This window comes from Sclerotinia sclerotiorum, genomic scaffold (assembly GCF_000146945.2).
Source record: "Sclerotinia sclerotiorum 1980 UF-70 scaffold_6 genomic scaffold, whole genome shotgun sequence".
Classification (NCBI taxonomy): Eukaryota; Fungi; Ascomycota; class Leotiomycetes; order Helotiales; family Sclerotiniaceae; genus Sclerotinia; species Sclerotinia sclerotiorum.
This window is the reverse complement of record NW_001820830.1, coordinates 400,773-421,057: the sequence shown is the minus strand read 5'-3', so window position 1 is coordinate 421,057 and position 20,285 is coordinate 400,773. Positions and strand designations below refer to the sequence as shown.

The window sequence follows — 20,285 nt, the reverse complement described above, 5'->3', positions numbered from 1 at the left end:
ACATAGTACTATTTCGTAGTTCCGACATAATGGTATTCAGGGTTCAACCAACTGTCAACTGGCTGGTAGCTTCTACTCAGGGGTAATTTGGCTCGAGCCAAGTTAATCTCCTACCTTCATTCAAGCGAACCAAATAATTTTATATTGTGTACGATCCACGATCCACTGCCGCAAAATAGCATGCATGGGTGGAACTGACCACCAATTGGTATTTTCTTAGTATGGACCCTGTCAATACAAGCGGGTTTGTACCTATAAACCTATCACCCTGATTTAGTTCAGCGACTGGGTATCTGACTGATATGAACACCTGCGATTTAACTTCGATTGCGCTGTCTATGATTTGTCCTATTAAACTGATCGATATACCTGTAAATTGTGTGGCGGAGTGGATGGATTACACCTTACAATTTTGCGAAAATTGCTATTCATACCTATTTGAGGGCTGTTGCCCCTTTATTTAGGGGAACATATTTTGCACTTCTCTACTAATCAATCCGGTTTGAAAAGACCTGAACATCGTACGGAACCAGCATGCCGAAGGGAACTTGCCTTCTTAGAACCCTGTTGTTGTTCTTTTATAGCGATATCGCATCTCCTTGAGAGATTTAGGCATTAATAGTCGGTTGCTTTGAAAGAGCGACTACGAAGTAGTCGGGGAAGCAAATGCCCCGGAAAGCGAATTGTCCTCCATTTTTATATTAATAGTGAATATGAGGTTTTGATGTTAGAAAGCGAAGGGACAATTAGCTTTCCCCGACTACGAAGTAATCGGCCTTTCAAGTAGCCGAATATTACCAGTGGATGCATCTTTTACTGCCTTCAGAGAGGTTTATGTAAAATATTGCGTTTTGACGACCAAATCTAAGTTAAGAATTTTAGAACCACTTTTCCTTTTCCTTCTAGAAGGCTTGCATGATGGTCAATTCTAGCTGCTCTCTTGATATCATCATCATACCCTCAAGCGATGTGGTAAATCACAACTAGAAGCTTCTGTAGTACTATCAGATTTTTACAAGCTCTCTAACCTATTACTGTCACGGCGAAGTGTACGAGACGGGAAATTCCCCAAAAGAAATGTAAGTCTTATGCTTTGATGCAACATTTCTTTATTTCCTTACTGCCAGAAGTCTGCAGGAACGAATTGTTGGTTTCTTGTCATCCTTCAAGTTGTGAATTGATCACTTTGATATAGTTCTTTCCCATCCCAATCTCTTCCTACTCGTGGATTATATACACAATACATGAGCAAGGAACATTAACAGTAAACAACATTAATGCCATACCCAATATCAAAGATATCTATCTCCCTCTCCATCCTATCATTCTCGAAGCCTTCCTTTTTGAAGACTATCATGGAATACAATTGACTAGGTAATTTCTGCGTGAGCTACTTGAGCCAATGGCTAAATTTTGAGATTGATATAATCTACTTGCTGAGATCACCAAATGTACCATTTGATGGACCTTTTGTATTGAAGACTAGTCGCCGAGGATCCGCATAATACTTCTAGAGATATCACAGAATCGGATCTCTAATAATATCAAGGAAAATATATGGTTTATTCTTCCACTTTGATACCATGGAGGTATTTACTACCCACATTTCTCATCTACTTCCATATATATTTATCAGTCTATATCTTCCATAAACAAGACCTCGTAATCCTAAGATCTCCATTACATTCGCCATTTTAAACTCTGGATCCGGAATCTAGGTGTAGTATCACCATTTATATATTTCCAGCTTGGTTTATTTATCTACTGTAGTTCACTTCTGTTCCTATTACAATATTTCACTATTTAAAGAGGAAATTCTCTCATCACAAATCTATATCTTTTAACTTCTCACTCACTGAGGCCCGGGAATACATGTATATAAAACTTATATAAAACTTACATATAACGTGGTTTATCAGCGAGCGGGCCATATCACCGAGCGGGCCACTTTTACCTCAATTTATATCTTTCAACTTCAATACGCGATTTATCAACAATATATTATGGAATCGAATAATCAAGAAGGTCGAATACTTTTAGCTAGCGAAGCTATCAATAAAGACCAAAAATTAAGCATTCGGAAGGTTGCTAAGCTATATAATATCCTGTGTACAAAGATTCAGTATAGAATGGATGGTTCTACTCCTTATATCGAATCTCGAGCAAATGGTCATAATTTGACCAAATTAAAAGAGGAAGTGCTTATCCAATATATAATCAATATGAATAAAAAAGTGTTTGCATTTAAATTGAGTAATATAGAAGATATAGCGAATTATATCCTCGAATCGCGAGATGCGAAGAAGGTTGGAAAGCTTTAGGCTTATCGCTTTGTCAAACGACGTCTAGAGTTAAAGATATATTTTAATTGCATTTATGATTTCCAAAGAGCTCTCTGCGAAGATCCCAAGTTTATTGAAGAATAGTTTCGATTAGTATCGAATATACAAGCGAAATATAGTATTCAAGACTGCGATTTCTACAATTTCGACGAAACCAGCTTCATGATGGGTATAATATGTCTTGGAATGATTGTAACTAGTGCTAAACGAAATGGTAGAAGCAAGGCAATACAATCAGGCAGTCGAGAGTGGGCTACGGCAATTATATATGGCAATGAAGAGGGTGAAACTATACCTCCATTTCTGATGGTTCAAGGACAAGTTTATCTTTCCAATTGGTATACCGAAACCGATTTTCCTGCGGATTGGGCTATTAAACCTACTTCTAATAGATGAACGAATAATAAGACAAGGTTAGAATGATTAAAGCATTTCGATAAACATATTATTCATCAAAGAAAGGGCAAATATGAAAGCTATGAATCAATATCTTTTCAATTATATTGCAAATCAAATAATATTATATGCCTCAAATTACCATCATATTCAAGTCATTTAATTCAATCACTCGATGTTGAATGTTTTGGTATATTCAAATGTTTATATAGTTATCAAATTGAAGGATTTGTCAAAGCTTATATCAATCATATCATCAAGATTGAATTCTTTATAGCCTTCAAAGCTGCATATTTACAATCATTTACTATTCAGAATATGAAAACTGGTTTTCGAGGAGCAGGTCTAGTATCATTCGATCCTCAATCTATACTCTCAAAACTGGATATTAGGATTCGTACTTCTACCCCTCCATCTACCTCTTTGGAACTTACCAATTCCTGGATCTCTTAAACCCCTCACAATCCAATTGAGGCTCTCTTATAATCAACTCTAGTAAAAGCTCAAATGGCTCATCATTAATCAAACTCTCCTACACTTATATTTGAGACTGTATAAGCTTTAACTAAGAGTATAAAGATGTTGACCTCCTGGGATCTTGGCAGCATATGCATATATATTGCATGATGCATATAAGGAGCAAACAAAACTCAACTTTTAATTCATTCTTTCCTTTTTGGTATATTGTTTGTTTGCTTTCAATATTTTGATTTCAAAGCACTTTAATTCCGAAGGCTGAATACCTAACCTTATTCCTTCATTTTTTGAATATATACTCGCAGCTTAACTGCTTAGCTAGAGAATCAATCAATTCAATCTGATGCTCTTTCTGGTCTCAAGAAACCCAATAAAAGAGATTAGCATATAAGAATAAACTTTTAAATACTGAGAATCGTATATTTCGAAAAGCAAATGAGACATTAAGTAAACATCAACATGCTAAAAAAATTCAACTACGTAATGAAGGAGTACTTACTGGATAAGAAGCTGAAGATATATTATTACAACAAGAGGTTGATAATCAGATTCAATACAACGAGCGTCAAAATGGGGGAAATCCTAATGGGGAATCATCCACTAATCGATACTGTAGTAAATGCGGAAAGACTGGTCATAATTCAAGAACTTGTCAAAATGATATATTAGATCCTAGATTATTAGATTCTTAATAGTTTGAATCAATTGAATAAGTTATGATTGATTAATTAGAATTTGAAGTGGTTAAATGGTCAAAAAGTGGGCGGACTAGTGATATGGGCGGACTGCTGATAAACCACGTTAATACTTTTGTTACGTCGGACAGTGACATAGGTCACGATCTTGATCACATGATCAAGAAACCGACAAATCGAGATCGGCCTTGCGGTGATCGAATTGTCGGGTTTATAGCCATCGGTTTTTAGCGCGGTACGAAGGTCTATATAATCTAGATGGATTTCCTTTGTATAGAGCTTCGTGCTCAAGATCAATCATTTAGTATACTCTACTATTAGTTACGAATTGCATATCATTATTGTCATTACTTAAGTCCCTGCTTGACGCCTAGTTATAAACCACCTCGAGAGTCTAGAGCACTTCCACGTGATCTAGACGGCAAACCTCGTAACATTAAGGCTTTATCATTGGTATTCACTTGGAAGTGAATTCGTTACTAGATCAGGTAGAATGTAGGTAAACTAATTGATAACTAAGTTGAGCACGAAGCTCCTAAACTATGAAACTACTCTGACTATATAATGATCGATAAAGGGAGCCCCTAGGGCTCCTTATCACGTGGTTCCTTTTCATCCCATGACACTAATCCTAATGGTGAATCGTGACAATAATATTTTAGAAAGAATAATAATAGATTGGTCTTTTTTTTCCTATTGAATTATTAATCTCGTCATTGAATATAGATCTCCTTACGTATCCCAATTACTACTTTTTGTATATCTTGTACCATGCTATACTAACCTATCGCCGTAGCTCTACCTACGCCTGCATTCTCGATATTGGTATCCTCACTTTCATTTATTTTTCCTTCATCCTACAGGATCCCTCATGTTACTCGTCTCAATTCCCTAAATAATATCATCACCCCCTTTAACAACCCTATGACACCAACCACACCAGCTCCTCGCCCTTCCTTCCATCTCCCTAACCAAATATCTCCCCTGCGCCTTCTCATCCCCAAATTCCGGTACACAAGCCCCGACTTTTATCATCTTCACCCTCTTCTTCTTAACAACGCCTCCTATTCCTTCAATTTCATGCCTTGCATATCCAGGACCTAGACTTAAGTTCCTCTCACTAGTATTAGGGCTTGCACCTCCAAATATACTATTTCCGGGACTCGAAGCCGGACTTCCGGCTCGACTGTTTTCTTCGAATTCTCGGGCATCTTCGGCATCACAATCAGTCTCTTGTTCTACTTCTATTGCGGCTAGACAGGAGCTACCGCGACCGCAGGGGACACCGCGGTTTCCTTCTCCGATGCCGACACCGAGACCTCCGAGAGAAGGTAGATAGCGTGTGCGCCATTTCCAGATACCTTCGTATTCTTGGTCGGTGGAGCGCAGAGAGCGACCACAGGGTTGACAGAGCCAGACTGCCGTTGGACAACTACATAGAGAGTCTTTAATCGTTTCTGGTAATAATGAACGGGTGTCATCGTGAGTAATTGAGAAAGAAGAGGACGAACAAGGCGATGAAGAGGTAGCGACTAAAGAGGCAAGAGGAGCCTTCGAGCATATCTTGCATATACGTCGATGACGATGACGTAGGAGAACAGGACCGGGTGGTTTGATAGTGCAATTCTGTTTTCATAGAATCAGCCTCTATACTACTCACTAAGTGATCACAAAACCAATCGATATCCCACATATGGAAATACACATCTAGAATCCTTTCACGAAGAACGCATACCCTACAGACCACCCTTCCGCACTTCCGACACTCTCCTACTAAATCTCTTGCGCAATCTCCCACTTTTCCACTCCCGTGTGCATCTCGTCCGCTTTCTACAAAATAATAATCTGCGGCGCGTGCCCGATAGCGAAATGTATGCTCAGGGTCGAGTTCTAACTCCTCATTTTCGCAGTGAAGTGTTGATGTAAGGAGCTTCGAGCGGAATTGTAGGAGATTGACCCGGATCTGACGACATGTGCGGGAGAGTGCATCGAGGGTGTTAAGATCGATATGAGATCCTATGGCTGATATGATACTATGAAAACGGGATCAGCCTGTGCCCTGGTTGTGCGAAACGAGGATGAATATAATTATTAAGTAGTTATAGATGAAACTTACGGATAACAGCCCAATGCTTCTGTAATTACATTTTTATTTGGATTCTCCCTACCATCCTCCAACATCAATCCGCGTATATTTGCCCCCTTGTTCGCGTCTCCAAAACCACCCCAAACGGGTTTTTGGAATCCATTTATTCCATTCTGTAAATGGTGCAATCCGGTTACATTTTGCTCTGGAGGTTCCGAATCATCTTCATAATCGACAAAGACTACCATTTTCGTATTTAAGAGGTGTTGTGAGGGATGAGTAGAATATAGAGTTGATGTGCTAGATATTAGGAATGATGATGATGATGATGATGATGATGATGACGATAAGGATAAGGAAATTGATATCAATGAACTTGATTGTTTCCCATTGAAAACACGCACAAGCTAGTTCCAAACAAGATTCCAGTTTGAGACAATCAAATTGTTCCTTCTTATTTTTTCTTTCTTCCTTTTTAAAAGTAAAATATAAATAAAGACCCGAGTAAATAGTAAAGGAAAAACTTAAGAAGAAGCCGATGAGTCTTTTGCTTGTCCGTCCTCGGTCTCTAGCGTCTTAGGCACTGGGTTTAACTCCCCGCCCTTTATCAGATCAAATGAATCAGAATAAGAAGAAGTGGATTTTATTTCGTGATAGTTTTCCACATTTTCGGCACTGAGCACTCCCACGTACCTTACCTCAGCTTGTTCGATTGCCGTTCTCCGTACGTACATGACTTTACAATCAACAAGCAGAGATGCAAAAAGATCCAGACTTGTCTTTGTTACACATATTGCACCATCACGCATAGTGGGGTTGAGGAGATAAGATTGGAGGAAAATCCACTTTGGCATCTTTTGCATAGTGTGTGTTTCCTACGCAGGGGTATCTTACGTTTAGTTTGCATGGACATAGCATTTCTATGTGGTAACTCTGTGGTAATTCTTATTGTGTTTTGAGATAGGATAGGGATGGTAACTGGATTGAAGGCTGATAATCTCGTGCTCGGGCTTGCAAATAGTTTGTTGGAATGACACTCTAGGTATACGAATAGTTGAGGAAGGGAATGGGAAGGAAGTTTAGGACGAGGAGATGATTGATTGTAGGTGGGTGTAAGATTGGCGGGAATAATGTTATTCACGAGCTGATACTTGAGATGGGTGTATTCTTATTGTTCTAGTCTAACTCGTAACATTATAGACATTAGGATGAATGAACCTACTTCTCCCATAATCGTGACACTAGAACTCTCACTGCTGAGTTTGATAAAGTATGTATCACAAAATGTATTTTGAGCCGGCTGCTCTCCTTCGAAGTACCCAAAGTCGTTGGGCAAACACTCTTCAACATCATGGCATAAGAAGATCAGAATGTAAAAATATTGGCGTTAACATCATCAATCCAATATCAAATCTATCAAAACTCGTATGGCTATGCCAATTCGTCTACGCCAGAACACCAAATGCTAATCCAGACATAGACAATCCAGTCTAACCCAATGACAAGTTCCTAGTCGAACGATCCTTTCCCAAACAAACCTCCAACGGCCTTACGCCTACTCTCCACACCCTTGAATTTCTTCTGTTCTCTTCTCTTCTCCTTCTTCTCCATCATAGCCTTTCGCCCACTTTCCCTGACGAAAGAGTTCACTCCACTATGCTTTCCCCCTCCCCTCCTAATACTGGATCCCTCATCCTTCCCACCAGCCATTCGCTCTGTTGCCGACATTCCAGTACTGACACCCGTGCTTGATGTTCCAGACAAGATACTGCTATTTGTCGTGGCTTTTCTCAGTAGAGGTACTACCCTGTGACCTGGTTGTGATGAAGGTGCAGCAAATGCGAGACGCTCCTTATTGGCAGCAACATTGCTTGAAGATTCACGCTTAAGTTGTATTCTATCAATGATAGAGGTGCCTGTTCTGCGCACGGCAAAAGGATCACGATTTTTTTGGCTTCCTTGTTCTGGATTTCCTTCAATTTCCAGATCATCATCTGAATCAGACTCAAAATTCGTTGAAGCGACCATAGAATGAGGATCTTCAATGAGACTTGACAATGATTCTCGAACCTCTGAGAGATTCGATGGCTTCTTTCCTGTGCGTCGCAAATGTGGTGGCGGTCGAACATAACCTGCTCCATCAGAATGCTTACGCGTCGGGGGAGGACCCATGACTTCTCCAGTCTGGTTCTCTGGCGCCTGCTGAGATTCGTCGTTTTGAGTTTGAGACTGTGAGTCAGAAGTATCATCTTTTTCTTGAAAATCATCCAGAAAACCCATCTCATCGTCACTTCCTCGATCCTCGATAGCACGAAGAAAAGCCTCTTTTTTGGGATTCTGTGCAATCTTCCCGATTTTTTCGTCTGCAAGTAAAGCCTTGCGCAGCTTGGCCTCCGCTGCACGTTTTCGACGCTTACGTGCCTCTCCACCATCGTCTGAATCCGAAAGGTCGTAATCAGCACCACGTTTGCGGCGAAGCATGCCCTTGGAGATATCATTGTAAAGCTTTTCTATTTGCTTCTCGTCATTTGCTCTTTCGCGGTCACTAAAGTGGATTAGTAAAAATAAACGTGAAAAGGTGTTGAAAGTTCTTACGCATAAAATTTGGCAAGTTCGCTCTCGTCAATATCCTTCTTTTCGTCATCTATCATTTCCTTGACAAAAGCATCCTCTTCCCCACCACTTTCATCGTCGCTTGCACCACCTAATCCAGCATACTCATCTTCTGATTCCTCGGCTTGTTCATTGACCATGTTCTTAGCATCGCTTTTCTTCTTATCGAAATTATCTGGCGCCTTCGGCTTCTTTTTGGCGGCTTTTCGCATGACATCAAAAGCGTTGGCGCTAATTTCAAAATCGTCATTTTGATTTTGATACACTTTCACAGCGTCCAATGATTCGTCGTCTTCGGAAACAGAGTAAACTTGGGCTCTTCGGCGGAGCTTTCCTTTCCTTTTCACGAGAGGTATTTCTTCAATATCGTCGACAGAAATTTGAGTAAACTGGGACTCCATTCTAAACGTGCCTGCTGTTGAAGGTGGATCCATAAATCGGGATTTGATTGGTGTGATCATGGAAAATCCTTCGTCCTGTGTATTTGGGAAATCGGATACTTGAGTTGATAATGGATTCTCAACCAAGCTGTCAAAATCATGTATTTGTGACTGTGAGAATGAAATGTGAATTCCTTGAGTCTCACTATCGGCTGGTTGCGATGCTGCTATTTGAGTTTGGCTGTCCACCACTATGTCTTGTGACTCCTCATCATTCATAGTGGGAACAAAATCAGGCAGCTCTGGCAAAGCTCGTCGGCGAAGAAAATCCATGGAGGTTCCCCTTTTATTAAACGTTTGTGACTCTGGATTTGATGCTCTAAAAACGTCCTGGCTATCATCCATTGTACCCTGGAATATTTGTGTAAGACCGAGTCCAGCCGGGCCCGTTACGGTTAAACCAGGTATGAATGTTTTGGTCGCTGAGCGAAGAACCGACGTCGGGACTACTGGTGAATCGATCTGTTCCTGTGTCAAAGATAGAGTCCGCGGGGCTTTTGGCGTCTTTGTAAGGATATAGTCTTCTTCCTCGTCATCAGAGATAACGTTCGATCTTCTGGGCTTCCGGTGAACAGAGAGAGTTATTTCTTCTTCCTCAGCATCCATAGGGTCCACTGGGTCTTCTGGAATAGAAAGGTCAATTTCAGATTCTTCATCTTCCCCTGCTTCATTGTCGAAAAAGGGGTTGGGTGCTGCACTATGAGCTGTCTCCTCCTCTTCCTCCATCTCTTCATCTTCGCCTTCACCACTTTCTTCGTTTTTGGAGTTTTCGTGCTCATTATCATCTGAGCCGGAAGCTTCTTCCTCTTCTGGTACTTCATTTGTTTCTGACCAATCCTCATCATCACTGCTATCGTCAAATGGGTCTAGTTCACCATTGGCTTTTCGCTCCTTTTTAGCAGCTGCCTTCTCTCTCGCCTGGATCTCTTCTCCTTCTCGGCGAGCTTTCGCGAGCAAGTCATAAACTTCGGCCATTTCTTTTTCACGTTCCTCAGAAGTCTGTACGATAATTCCTCTATCTCTCAGAGCTTGGAGTCTCTCCTCCCGTTCTCGGTGAGCTTGTTGCCTTGCCTTTAACTGTAGGCTATTCTGTAGGTCTTGAGCTGTCATTGAAGATTTCTGATTTCTTCCTGTATTTTGCTTTCCAGGCGATCTAAGATGTGCAAGCATCCGTAATGCCACCATTGAATGAGGCTCTTGGGCTTGTTTCTCTGGAATGCGATTAAATATTGCATCTAGCTTTGCATCGCGAGCAGATTTCTTTACTCTCACAATCTCAAGATCACTATCCGAATCAAGCTCCAAGTCACCTGTATCGACCTTCGCTGGTCGTACCCGAATTGGCCGTTGCTTGAAGACAGACTTCTTCTCCGTTGAGATTTCAGGCAACTCCGAATGTACAGCTTTTCCTTTGCCCTTTTCTTTCCGAGAAGGTGGCGATGTCTTTAAAACTTCCTCGAGAGTTGGTAAATCTTCTTCGCCTACCATATCCATAGTTGTGCTTACCACCTGAGGAGGTTCCGCGGATTTTTGTTTTTCTTTAATGTCCATATCATCTGGTGGAGACGTGGGTGGCGTATCCTGCATCTTAACATCAGATTGTGGTGCGGGTGGAGGACTTGAACTCGTTGGTCTAACAGGATCCCAAGAAGTAGCATTAGGCTCCCCAGCTTGTTTATAGCCGAATTTAGCAAACAAACTCTGTTTCGTGATTTTTTTCTTGGTTATAGGGTTGTGTGCTAATTGCATGTTCCGGCTCATCCGTTGGGTCTCTTTGTTCATCTCCTCAATGGCCCTCTTGCTTGCCTTGCGGGTAGGGCGATTCTGTTGTGTAAGTCGTTGCTCTCCCTCATCTTCGGTGCTATCTTGGTCATCTTCCTCGATTGATGCGGTCTGTCGTTTCCTTTCTGCTGCCTTCGTGACCTTCTTCTTTGTCTCTTCTACCTCTTTCGCGCGTAGTTCTCGGCGCTTCTTTTCAACCAGAGCCCGGAGTTTGTTTGATACCGATGTTGAGTTCATTGAAACGCCATCCAATCCTTCGGGGTCAGCTTGTGGAGTGGCTGATCTGCCAGCATTGGGTGTAACAAAAAGCCCTGGCGAGGTAGATTCTTGTTGAGGAGTTGATTGAACAGGTGTCTGGGGAAGTGAAGGTTCCATCATGTGCTTTCGCGGAATGACTGGCGTGCCAGTTTCATCAGTCTGGCTATCATCATCTGCAACCTTCGGTGACTCGGGCCTTGGTTTCTTCTTCAACAATCTCTTGACTCTTTCCCTCGGATTATTCACAACAAGCTGATCGTCGTCTGATCCGTCCAATGCAGCTCGCATGCGTGCGGCCATTCGGCCCCTTGGCCTTGACACATCTTCATCGTCTGAAGAACTCTGGCTTTCGACCTCAATCGACCCTTCTTTCCTGCTGGGGAAGGTTAATTGCGAATTGGCATTAGATGTGTCCGGTTTTGAGCTGTTTGGCTTTGGTTTTCGCGAGGCTAATCTTTTTCTCGCGTTTCCGGACACACTCTCTTCATCAGAACTACCCAATCCTGCAGCCGCAAGGTCTGCTCTTATTTTTGATTTGGGTGTTAACTCCATTGGTGAAGTAGACGTCGCGGGCGAAGATTCTCGGGATGAAGCCATTGTAAGTAAATCTAATATAACTATGATTGACAAAAATCAATGCAATCGTATGTAAAGTTGAATTTAATCATGTAGAAAGAATCGTCAAATCATTGCTTGGGCTTTTGTATAATATGTAATGGCAAAAAGTAAAGAGTATTGCGTTTTATGCTGTGCTACAGCCAACGCGTTCACGAAAGATGTGGTACGCGACAAGCAAGGGCAAAGTTTAAGTGCGTAGCGGTGTGGCTGGAAAAGCACGAATCATTTTGATAATCGCACGCCCTTCCCTCCCCACGTTTAGACGACCCGACATGTCATTTGCATTTCCGGTCTGTTCCTCATGACTGTGTAGAAATTCGTAACGCACGAGATAATGACATTGTGAAGTTTTTCGTTTCTTATATCTTGTTGTTATCTATTTTGTCTCTTCTTCGGGGATTTCTGTTTATATCCTAGCCCATACATAGATACATTTCCAGATGACATCCTGAAATAAATTCAAAATCAAGGCGTCACGAAGCCATTTACCCTCTCATTACAATTCATCATTTTACTTTAGACAGTATGACGACTTCTTTCTTTCTGCGTTTGAAAGCTAGGTGTAAGAATAATGTAGCCGCGATGAGAGATTCTCCGTTGGCGGAAATATCAGGCGCTTTTGGTGATCTAGGAACACTTTTACCTTTGATGATTGCTCTGGCTGTCAATAATTCGATATCCCTTTCAACAACTCTGGTTTTCTCGGGCTTGTGGAATATATTGACCGGTATCGCTTTTGGTATACCGCTACCAGTACAACCTATGAAGGTAGTTCTCTCATAGCTGACGGTATTCTTGACTGACCATGCTTTAGGCCATCGCGGCTGTAGCTATATCAAGGAAGTTCTCGATTGAAGAAACGGTTTCCGCTGGTTACACTGTGGCTGGCGTGGTGCTAATATTGAGCGCTACGGGTCTTCTTCGATGGTTCACGTGTATGATACCTACACCCGTCGTCAAAGGTAAACTATTTCCTGAGACTTTTCTATTTCAATGAATGTTCCATCTATACTGACTGGATGCCTCCAGGTATTCAGGTTGGAGCCGGCTTGTCTTTGGTTCTTTCTGCTGGTTCGAGCCTTCTTCAGCCCTTAGGCTTCACGACCCCGAATGCTACTGATAACCTGATATGGGCACTTTTCGCCTTTATCGCTCTGCTGCTCACGCAGAGATTTCAAAGGTTCCCATATGCTCTAGCTATCTTCCTACTCGGGCTTATATTGTCATTATACATCACGGGCTCAAGCTATTTACCTTCCTTCCAAATGTGGCATCCTGAAATATATGTTCCTTCCGGGACCTCGTTCAAAGTCGGCGCTCTCGACGCAGGCCTTGGACAAATTCCTCTGACTACCTTGAACTCCATTATCGCAGTCAATTTTCTTGCAGCTGATCTCTTGCCAAACATTCCGGCTCCGGGAGTTACTTCCATTGGTGTCAGCGTCGCATTCATGAACCTGATTGGTGGCTGGTTCGGTGCTATGCCGGTCTGCCATGGCTCAGGAGGATTAGCTGCTCAGTATCGATTCGGAGCTAGAAGTGGTGCAAGTATAATCATGCTTGGCACATTTAAGATGATCTTAGGATTCTTCTTTGGCGATACACTTGTAGGACTCCTAAAACATTATCCAAAAAGTTTACTTGGAATCATGGTTGTAGCAGCTGGCCTCGAATTGGCAAAAGTGGGAGAAAGTCTTAATTACGGAGCTCGGGATCTGTGGGAAATATCGGAATCGAGTGTTGGATCAGACTCAGCTCAACCGCAAACGATAAAGCGTCATCGACAGCTTTCTGACGACGAAAGAAAGGAAAGATGGACAGTGATGTTCATGACCATTGGGTTTCTGCTAGCATTTAAGAATGATGGAGTAGGATTCCTGGCTGGTATGTTGTGTCATGGTTTCAATCAATCTTCAAGATTGTGGAATACATGGGAAGGCTGGAGAATTAGGTATGGCGAGAGAAAGACCAATGATGCTACGTCGAGTCTCAGAGATGAAGAAGAACAATTGCTCTCCGGCGCTTAGGCATAGAGCTGGGTAAAGGATTTAACGATCTAACGAGCATATGAAAGAATCGAGCAATTTTGCTGCGAAATTGTACCTTAATTTGACGGTGCTACCGCTAAAACATTTTCATCACAACCGGTCTTCATAGTGACCATTTGAAACATCACCAAGTGATCCTTGATAATCTTATAATATACAGGCCAAAGTGATTTATACATCAACATTACCATGAATAGTACTGCCTTTGGGCAGTCACAGGTCTATTCGGCAATTGAACCCAGACCTTTTTGTTCTTTAACTTCTCCTCCCGTTCCTCATGAAGTCTAATGCGAGTTTTCTCCTCTTTCAGGACAAGCGAAATACCTAATTATGTTAGCTAGACAATACCCCCACAGGGGATACAAAACTTACTCGTTGTTCTGTTCTTCATAATGTTAACATTTCCTCTTGCTCTGAAATCGTAACTTTTACCCCAATCTCCCTTTCCACACCAAGCCTCGTCAACATACAAAGTAGTTGGATCTTCCACCTTGACCCTCTTTCCATCCTTAGTCACAATATACCGCGTCTTGAAATTTTCAGTTGACTTCCTTTCAATCTTTCCTAATCCCATACCCCTCTTCACAATGGCCTCGTTCCTTGCATGCTCCAAATGCTCCTTGACATCCTTTGCAACCTTCTTCTTCGAGAATCTCATCTGAATGATCGCATCCTCCACTGTCTTGCCGGCAATCTGTTTAGCCAAAGGAACCAATTTCTTCACCGAGGTCTTGAAATCATGACTCTTTGATAATAGCACCCTTTCCGTTCTCTTCAATGTTTGTTCCTTTGTCAAACGTCCTCGTTTCTTGACCTCCTGTATTACCATCTTCCTTTTCCATCGGAGTGTGGCATTTGGGTATGGGTCGAGTGCTCTGGCCATTATTTCAGGGTTTCTAGCTGGAAATTTGCTCTTCTCATCTCGTTTGCTCCCCGACCCTTCACCTTCAAAGATGGACGATTGGGAGAGATCTCCTCGCTCGGGGTTTTGCCGTTGCGCATCCTTTTTCTTCATGAGATATTCTTCTGTCAAGGGATTGCTGGAAGCTTTGTTTGGCGAGAACATCCTCCTTGCACTGTCGAGACGCTTTGTAAAGTTGTCCCATAGTGACCTTCGCTGGTTTGTGTATAATGGGACGAGGAAGGCGATGGGCGGACGTGACGTCGTAAGAGGTGCAGCTGCAAGGTAATCAGCAGTGATAATATTCAGAATTTACCCTGTACTTACCTGACCTTAGCAGGCGCCGCGAAGGAAGATTCAAACTCATTTTATAAGTTGGGTTGTCGTACTTGTCAATGCCCATGCATCATATCAAAATAATTGAAGTTCTTAGCTCGCCAAATTTATAAGGCTGCTTTAAGAATCATGTTACGGAGTGAGGATCAAAACTGCATATTCTTATTATTCAAGCTTATACGTAATGTCTATCATAGGTACATCCTGCCTATTTACATTCCTTTTTTTTTCTACAACTAGATGTTTCAAATAATCAGAAATGTAATTCATTTAATCTTGGTAGAATTTCTGAGGTATTTTCTGGAAAAATAAATTTGAAACGGGACGGGGTAACATGTTCCCGCGATCGTATGCCGAAAGTACTAAGCGGCGGCAAAGGTTCGGTGGGATTAAATGTTCGAGATCTATCGTATTTCATGGCGTCAATGCCTGTCTTTGTTGCCAAGATACAACACACTTAGCATTCACATTTCATCAATAAAGTCTCAAGAAGTTCCTCGAAATGCTTCTTGGGCTTCCTCCCGGTATCGATACGAGATCTACAAAGTGAAGTAGTCGGAGAAAGCTTTGTTTACAAGATGGGTGAACCTCTTTGCGAAGAAGATTGGTTGGCGCTCGTAGATGAGGCCAGCAGAAACGCGAGAGATCTAGAGCAGCGCATCGAAGTTGTCGAATTATATAAACGCGCAATTTCCGCAGAGCCTTGGAGCAACACGCTCTGGTTGGCAAGATGTGACTGGGTCTTGTCATTGTACACAGATTGCCGGGATCCAGATGCAGGATGGCCAGAGGAAGAGCAAGAGCTTGGACAGGAATTATTCTCATTGCAAACGGTGCAGGATCTTTGGCAGGAAGCTGCTGCAGCTACTCAATTCCGGTTGAACGATAGTCATGAGCTATGGAACAGGTGGATAACCATTGAATTGGAAGAGCTTGCAAAATCACCCAGTCGCGAATATGTAGAGCGCATCCGCAAAATATTTTTCGATCGTCTGCAAACTCCACATTCTAAATGGGATGAGACTTCGCAGATGTTCTCGACATTTCTCACGAAGTATGACGAGCCTTCTTATGAATCGACGATGGTGCAAATTACACAGATGGGTAGCGGTGCAAGACATTTGTATGCACAGCGCGAAGAGCACGAATTGAAGCTTCAGCAGGCTATCGCGACTGGCGATAAGGAACGTGTAGCATCTGTAATGAAAGAATACTTGGAATGGGAGACTTTACAGACATTGATGAAGCCCAAAAAGGGGCTGCCTCAAAGCCCTCCCATTCTCGCAGTTGCCCTCTACGAACGCGCGTTGGCATCGACTATTTTGGGCCGAGATTCTGGAACCTGGGAAGATTACATTGCTTTTGTTCAACAAAGCTATACCGTAAATCCAGAAGCGCAGTTAGGTAATCCCTTGTACATTGTACAGCGAGCCACTGCACATTGCCCTTGGTCAGGAAGTCTATGGGCGCGATACATACTTCTTGCAGAAACACAGAACCTGGATTTCTCCTCGATTGAAGACATAAAGCATGCCGCAACCAGGTCTGGCGTATTGGATCGTGAAGGGAAAATGGATGAGGTAATTGAGGTCTATACAGCTTGGTGCGGATACCTCAGGCGTCGAACACTCAATCGTGCAGCAGAGGTACGTTACATGAATCTTTCTTTGATTTCTATTCTATCTATCATTCATTGCACAGGATGGATGCTGTTACTGGTATCGTAATCCCTTTTTATACGAGGAGCTATTAACCATAGCGCCATGACTGGAGTGGTTCATGATGACTTTGATCTTTCCGCCAACGAGCTTGAAGCCCTGGTTGCCGAGGTTGAGAAGAGGATGAACGAGCACCATTTAGCCTGTAAAGCATGTAGTAAGGACAAGGTCCGAAAAATCAAGCACGACGGTTATACAAAGCCACGGATCAGAAGAGGTTTTTTTGTGTTCTTTGCAATTTACTTTTTCAAAACTCTCCAAGCTCAATAAGCCCGCCAGACACTTGAAGAGGTGGGGACTGCAGAGCTTGCCTACGGGTCGGCTCAAATGCTGGCCCGGGGAATTTATTGGGATCTTTCCTACGTCATTTCATAACTATACAACATTCGCTCTACTTTTGATTTCTCTTTATACAACATTATCAGTGAGGCATTCACTAACCAACCTTCATTAGGACGAAGCATTTGATGTGGCTGACGCTGGTCTACCTGGTTCACTTGAGGCAGTTCAGGACTGGGGTCGGAGGCTTCACAAAAGGGAGTACACTGATCCTTTATTCAGAATTGAGAGGATAATGATACAATACCTCACTCAAAAGGGATCAATTGATGAAGCTCGTGAGTTTTGGAAAAGACTTGTAAACGCTCATCAGAAAAGCTACGTGTTCTGGCAACAGTATTACTTTTGGGAAATGGCGGTGCGAAACTCGAACCCATCCTCTAACTTACCATCTATGGTTTTGTCCCGAGCTATACGTACGAAAGATTTAGACTGGCCGGAAGCGATCATGGAACTATATATTGCACATTGCAACAATTATGAAGACGCACACGCTTTACTAGCAGCTAAAGATTTGGTCCGCAGACAATTCCAATTAGTCACCAAACGCAGGGAAAAGTTGGCTGTTGAGCAAGCGGAATTGTATGCTCAACAACAACCGCATGTTGTCACCCCAGATCCAACGGACGAGGAATCCCCTGGAAATTCGAAGAGGAAACGTGAGCCGACCTCAGAAGATGCCAATGGTAACACCCACAAGAAGATAAAAAATGAGCAACCTGTAGCTGATCCAGAGGCCTTGCGGCAACAGCATTTGACAAGGGATCGAGAGAATACCACCGTAATAGTCACCAACCTGCCCCCCGAGGTCACCCAGACCAAAGTCAGACAGTATTTCAAAGAATATGGTCACATCAATAGCTTGGCCCTCAAGACCGAACCCGACAAGCTTTCCTCTACTTGTTTAATTGAATTCCGTTCGAATGATGACGTCCAATCGGCTTTTCTACGTGATGGAAAATTTTTCGGTGAGAATCAGATTAAAGTCGAGTCCGGTACTGGTTTGACTCTCTATGTAACAAACTACCCACCTCCTGCTGATGAGAATTACATGCATAACCTTTTCAAGGATTGTGGTGAGATATTCAGTATCCGATGGCCAAGTCTTAAATTCAACACGCATCGTCGATTTTGCTACATTACCTTCCGTAATGCTGAAGCTGCTTCGGCTGCCACCCAGCTTGATGGAAAGTTACTCGAGAATAAATATAAACTTGTAGCAAAATATTCTGACCCAGCCGGAAAGAAGCAACGAGAAGGTGCCACGGCGGAAGGTCGAGAGCTCCACATAACCAACCTCGATTTGAGTTTAAATGAGGACGATTTGAAGGAAGTGTTTGCAAAGTATGGTCAGGTTGAATCTGTCAGAATTCTAAGAACACACAAGGGGGAAAGCAAGGGTGCAGGTTTTGTCGTCTTTGAGAAAAAGGACGAAGCAAATTCAGCACTTGAATTGGATAAAACCAAATTAAAATCCTCAATTCTTCATGTCGAATTGACGCAATCGAGAAACTACAAACCTATCGCAACCAGTACAGAGAAGGGAACTTCAGCATCTCCAGTCCCAGACGCTGATGGAGATGCTGCTATGTCTCTAACTTCTACTGCGGATCATCCCAACAAAAATCAACATGCTTTACACCAACCATCAGAAGTTTCCAATCGAACTATTACTCTACTCAATGTCCCTGATACAATCAATGATGCAAGAATCCGTGCAATTGCAGAGCCATTTGGTACCATCATAAAAGTCGTACTTCGCCCAGACCACCAAGGTGCCATCATCGAGTACGAAGATGTCAATTCTGCAGGCAAAGCATCACTTGGTCTCGAAAATTACGAGATCACTCCAGGTCGCAGACTAAAAACAGGAGGAATGAAAGATTTATTTGCGCAATCAAGCGAAGTAAAATCAGATCGTATTGTCATTGGACGAACTGCAAAAAAGGAAAAGGAGAAAGCGAGTAGTAGTACAAACACGGGTATGAGCACGAGTAATCTCATGCAACCAAGTGCACCGATTAGAAGACCAGGTGGACGTGGTGGCTTGGGACAAAAGAAAGGATTGGGATTCTCGGGAGCAAAAAAGTCGGCGGTAGATTCAGATGCTACTTCTTCTAAACCGAAAAGTAATGCGGATTTTAAAAAAATGTTTTTAAGTGGGGGGAAGGAATAAAGGATGTGGTTGTTGTTTTATGACTATATTGATTCTAGCTATATAGGTGACGGGATTGGCTAAGCTGGGCCAGAATCTTTGCTAGCATCGTTGCGAAGTAGATATACAGATAGTGAAATCAAAAGCTAATAGTTTTTTCCTTGCTGTTTTTGTTTATTTATTATTTTGCTTTTTTTTCTGAGAAAGGAATCGTCAAATTTGTGTTGTATATCATGTGAAGAAATACTTATTGAGAAGAAATATGAATAGAAATGAATACTATGTAGGTACTCACCGCTATCTATACTAATGATACCTACCGGTAGCCCTCACGTTATTATTATTATTATATAGATATAAGGTAAATATATATTTCTAATTTTCTGTAACCTTAACCTTAACCTTATTTCTTTACCTACCTATGGTACTGTATATCCGCGGCGCAGAGTAGTTAAGATTAATTAGATCTTATTTAATAATATTTAATATTTAATATCTAATACTCATGTAACGATACTGTACTGGAGGCAGCGGCTGCCTAAGGTTCGTCGGTTGGTAGTTATGGGTTAAGGCTTTATCACTGGTATTCACTTGGAAGTGAAGTCGTTACTAGATCAAGTAGAATGTAGGTAAACTAATTGATAACTAATTTGAGCACGAAGCTCCTATACTATGAAACTACTCTGACTATATACTTCTGACTGCTATTGGATAGCTTGGATAGACTGGTCTATCCAGTCTATACATCACGTGATCCTTTACATGCCTCAGGACACTAATCCAAACCACGATTTGTGACAATGATATTAAAGATTTTGGATTTTAGATTTAGGCTTAGGTTTAATTTTCGTCTCTAGAGAGTAGAAATATTTGTAGTTATTACTTTTATGATTTTAATTGTTACCGGTGATGTATTAATTATTACACAGGTTACAAAGAGACAGATGTTAGAAATAGAACATGAAATATATAAACATTGAAAGATATCTTTAATTTTCCTAAAACGAATAATCCATCCTACTCGTATTTCATATCTCATAAATGAATACCTAACCCAACTTCCAAATCCCAATCTAAAATC

General features: G+C 41.9%; 6 protein-coding genes across 6 annotated transcripts; 3 read left to right on the top strand and 3 right to left on the bottom strand.

Moving 5' to 3' along the window:
* Nucleotides 1-2,507: 2,507 nt before the first annotated feature.
* On the top strand, nt 2,508-2,738 carry SS1G_04981 (hypothetical protein; the record flags this gene model as incomplete). Its single annotated transcript, XM_001593504.1, has 1 exon — nt 2,508-2,738. The coding sequence occupies one exon, from the start codon at nt 2,508-2,510 to the stop codon at nt 2,736-2,738; it is 231 nt and encodes a 76-aa protein (XP_001593554.1).
* A 2,063-nt stretch (nt 2,739-4,801) lies between these two features.
* Nucleotides 4,802-6,244, bottom strand: SS1G_04980 (hypothetical protein; the record flags this gene model as incomplete). Its single annotated transcript, XM_001593503.1, has 3 exons — nt 4,802-5,536; nt 5,571-5,943; nt 6,027-6,244. The coding sequence occupies 3 exons, from the start codon at nt 6,242-6,244 to the stop codon at nt 4,802-4,804; spliced, it is 1,326 nt and encodes a 441-aa protein (XP_001593553.1).
* Nucleotides 6,245-6,520: 276 nt separating this feature from the next.
* SS1G_04979 (hypothetical protein) lies at nt 6,521-11,686 on the bottom strand (the record flags this gene model as incomplete). Its single annotated transcript, XM_001593502.1, has 5 exons — nt 6,521-6,598; nt 6,695-6,871; nt 7,219-7,337; nt 7,535-8,541; nt 8,592-11,686. 5 exons carry the CDS (start codon nt 11,684-11,686, stop codon nt 6,521-6,523), a joined length of 4,476 nt encoding a protein of 1,491 aa, XP_001593552.1.
* Nucleotides 11,687-12,232: 546 nt separating this feature from the next.
* On the top strand, nt 12,233-13,734 carry SS1G_04978 (hypothetical protein; the record flags this gene model as incomplete). Its single annotated transcript, XM_001593501.1, has 3 exons — nt 12,233-12,475; nt 12,522-12,669; nt 12,737-13,734. The coding sequence occupies 3 exons, from the start codon at nt 12,233-12,235 to the stop codon at nt 13,732-13,734; spliced, it is 1,389 nt and encodes a 462-aa protein (XP_001593551.1).
* Nucleotides 13,735-13,939: 205 nt separating this feature from the next.
* Nucleotides 13,940-15,023, bottom strand: SS1G_04977 (hypothetical protein; the record flags this gene model as incomplete). Its single annotated transcript, XM_001593500.1, has 3 exons — nt 13,940-14,079; nt 14,128-14,934; nt 14,984-15,023. The coding sequence occupies 3 exons, from the start codon at nt 15,021-15,023 to the stop codon at nt 13,940-13,942; spliced, it is 987 nt and encodes a 328-aa protein (XP_001593550.1).
* A 547-nt stretch (nt 15,024-15,570) lies between these two features.
* Nucleotides 15,571-19,225, top strand: SS1G_04976 (hypothetical protein; the record flags this gene model as incomplete). The annotated part of the gene is made up of 3 exons (XM_001593499.1): nt 15,571-16,638; nt 17,165-17,327; nt 17,460-19,225. 3 exons carry the CDS (start codon nt 15,571-15,573, stop codon nt 19,223-19,225), a joined length of 2,997 nt encoding a protein of 998 aa, XP_001593549.1.
* Nucleotides 19,226-20,285: the final 1,060 nt, after the last annotated feature.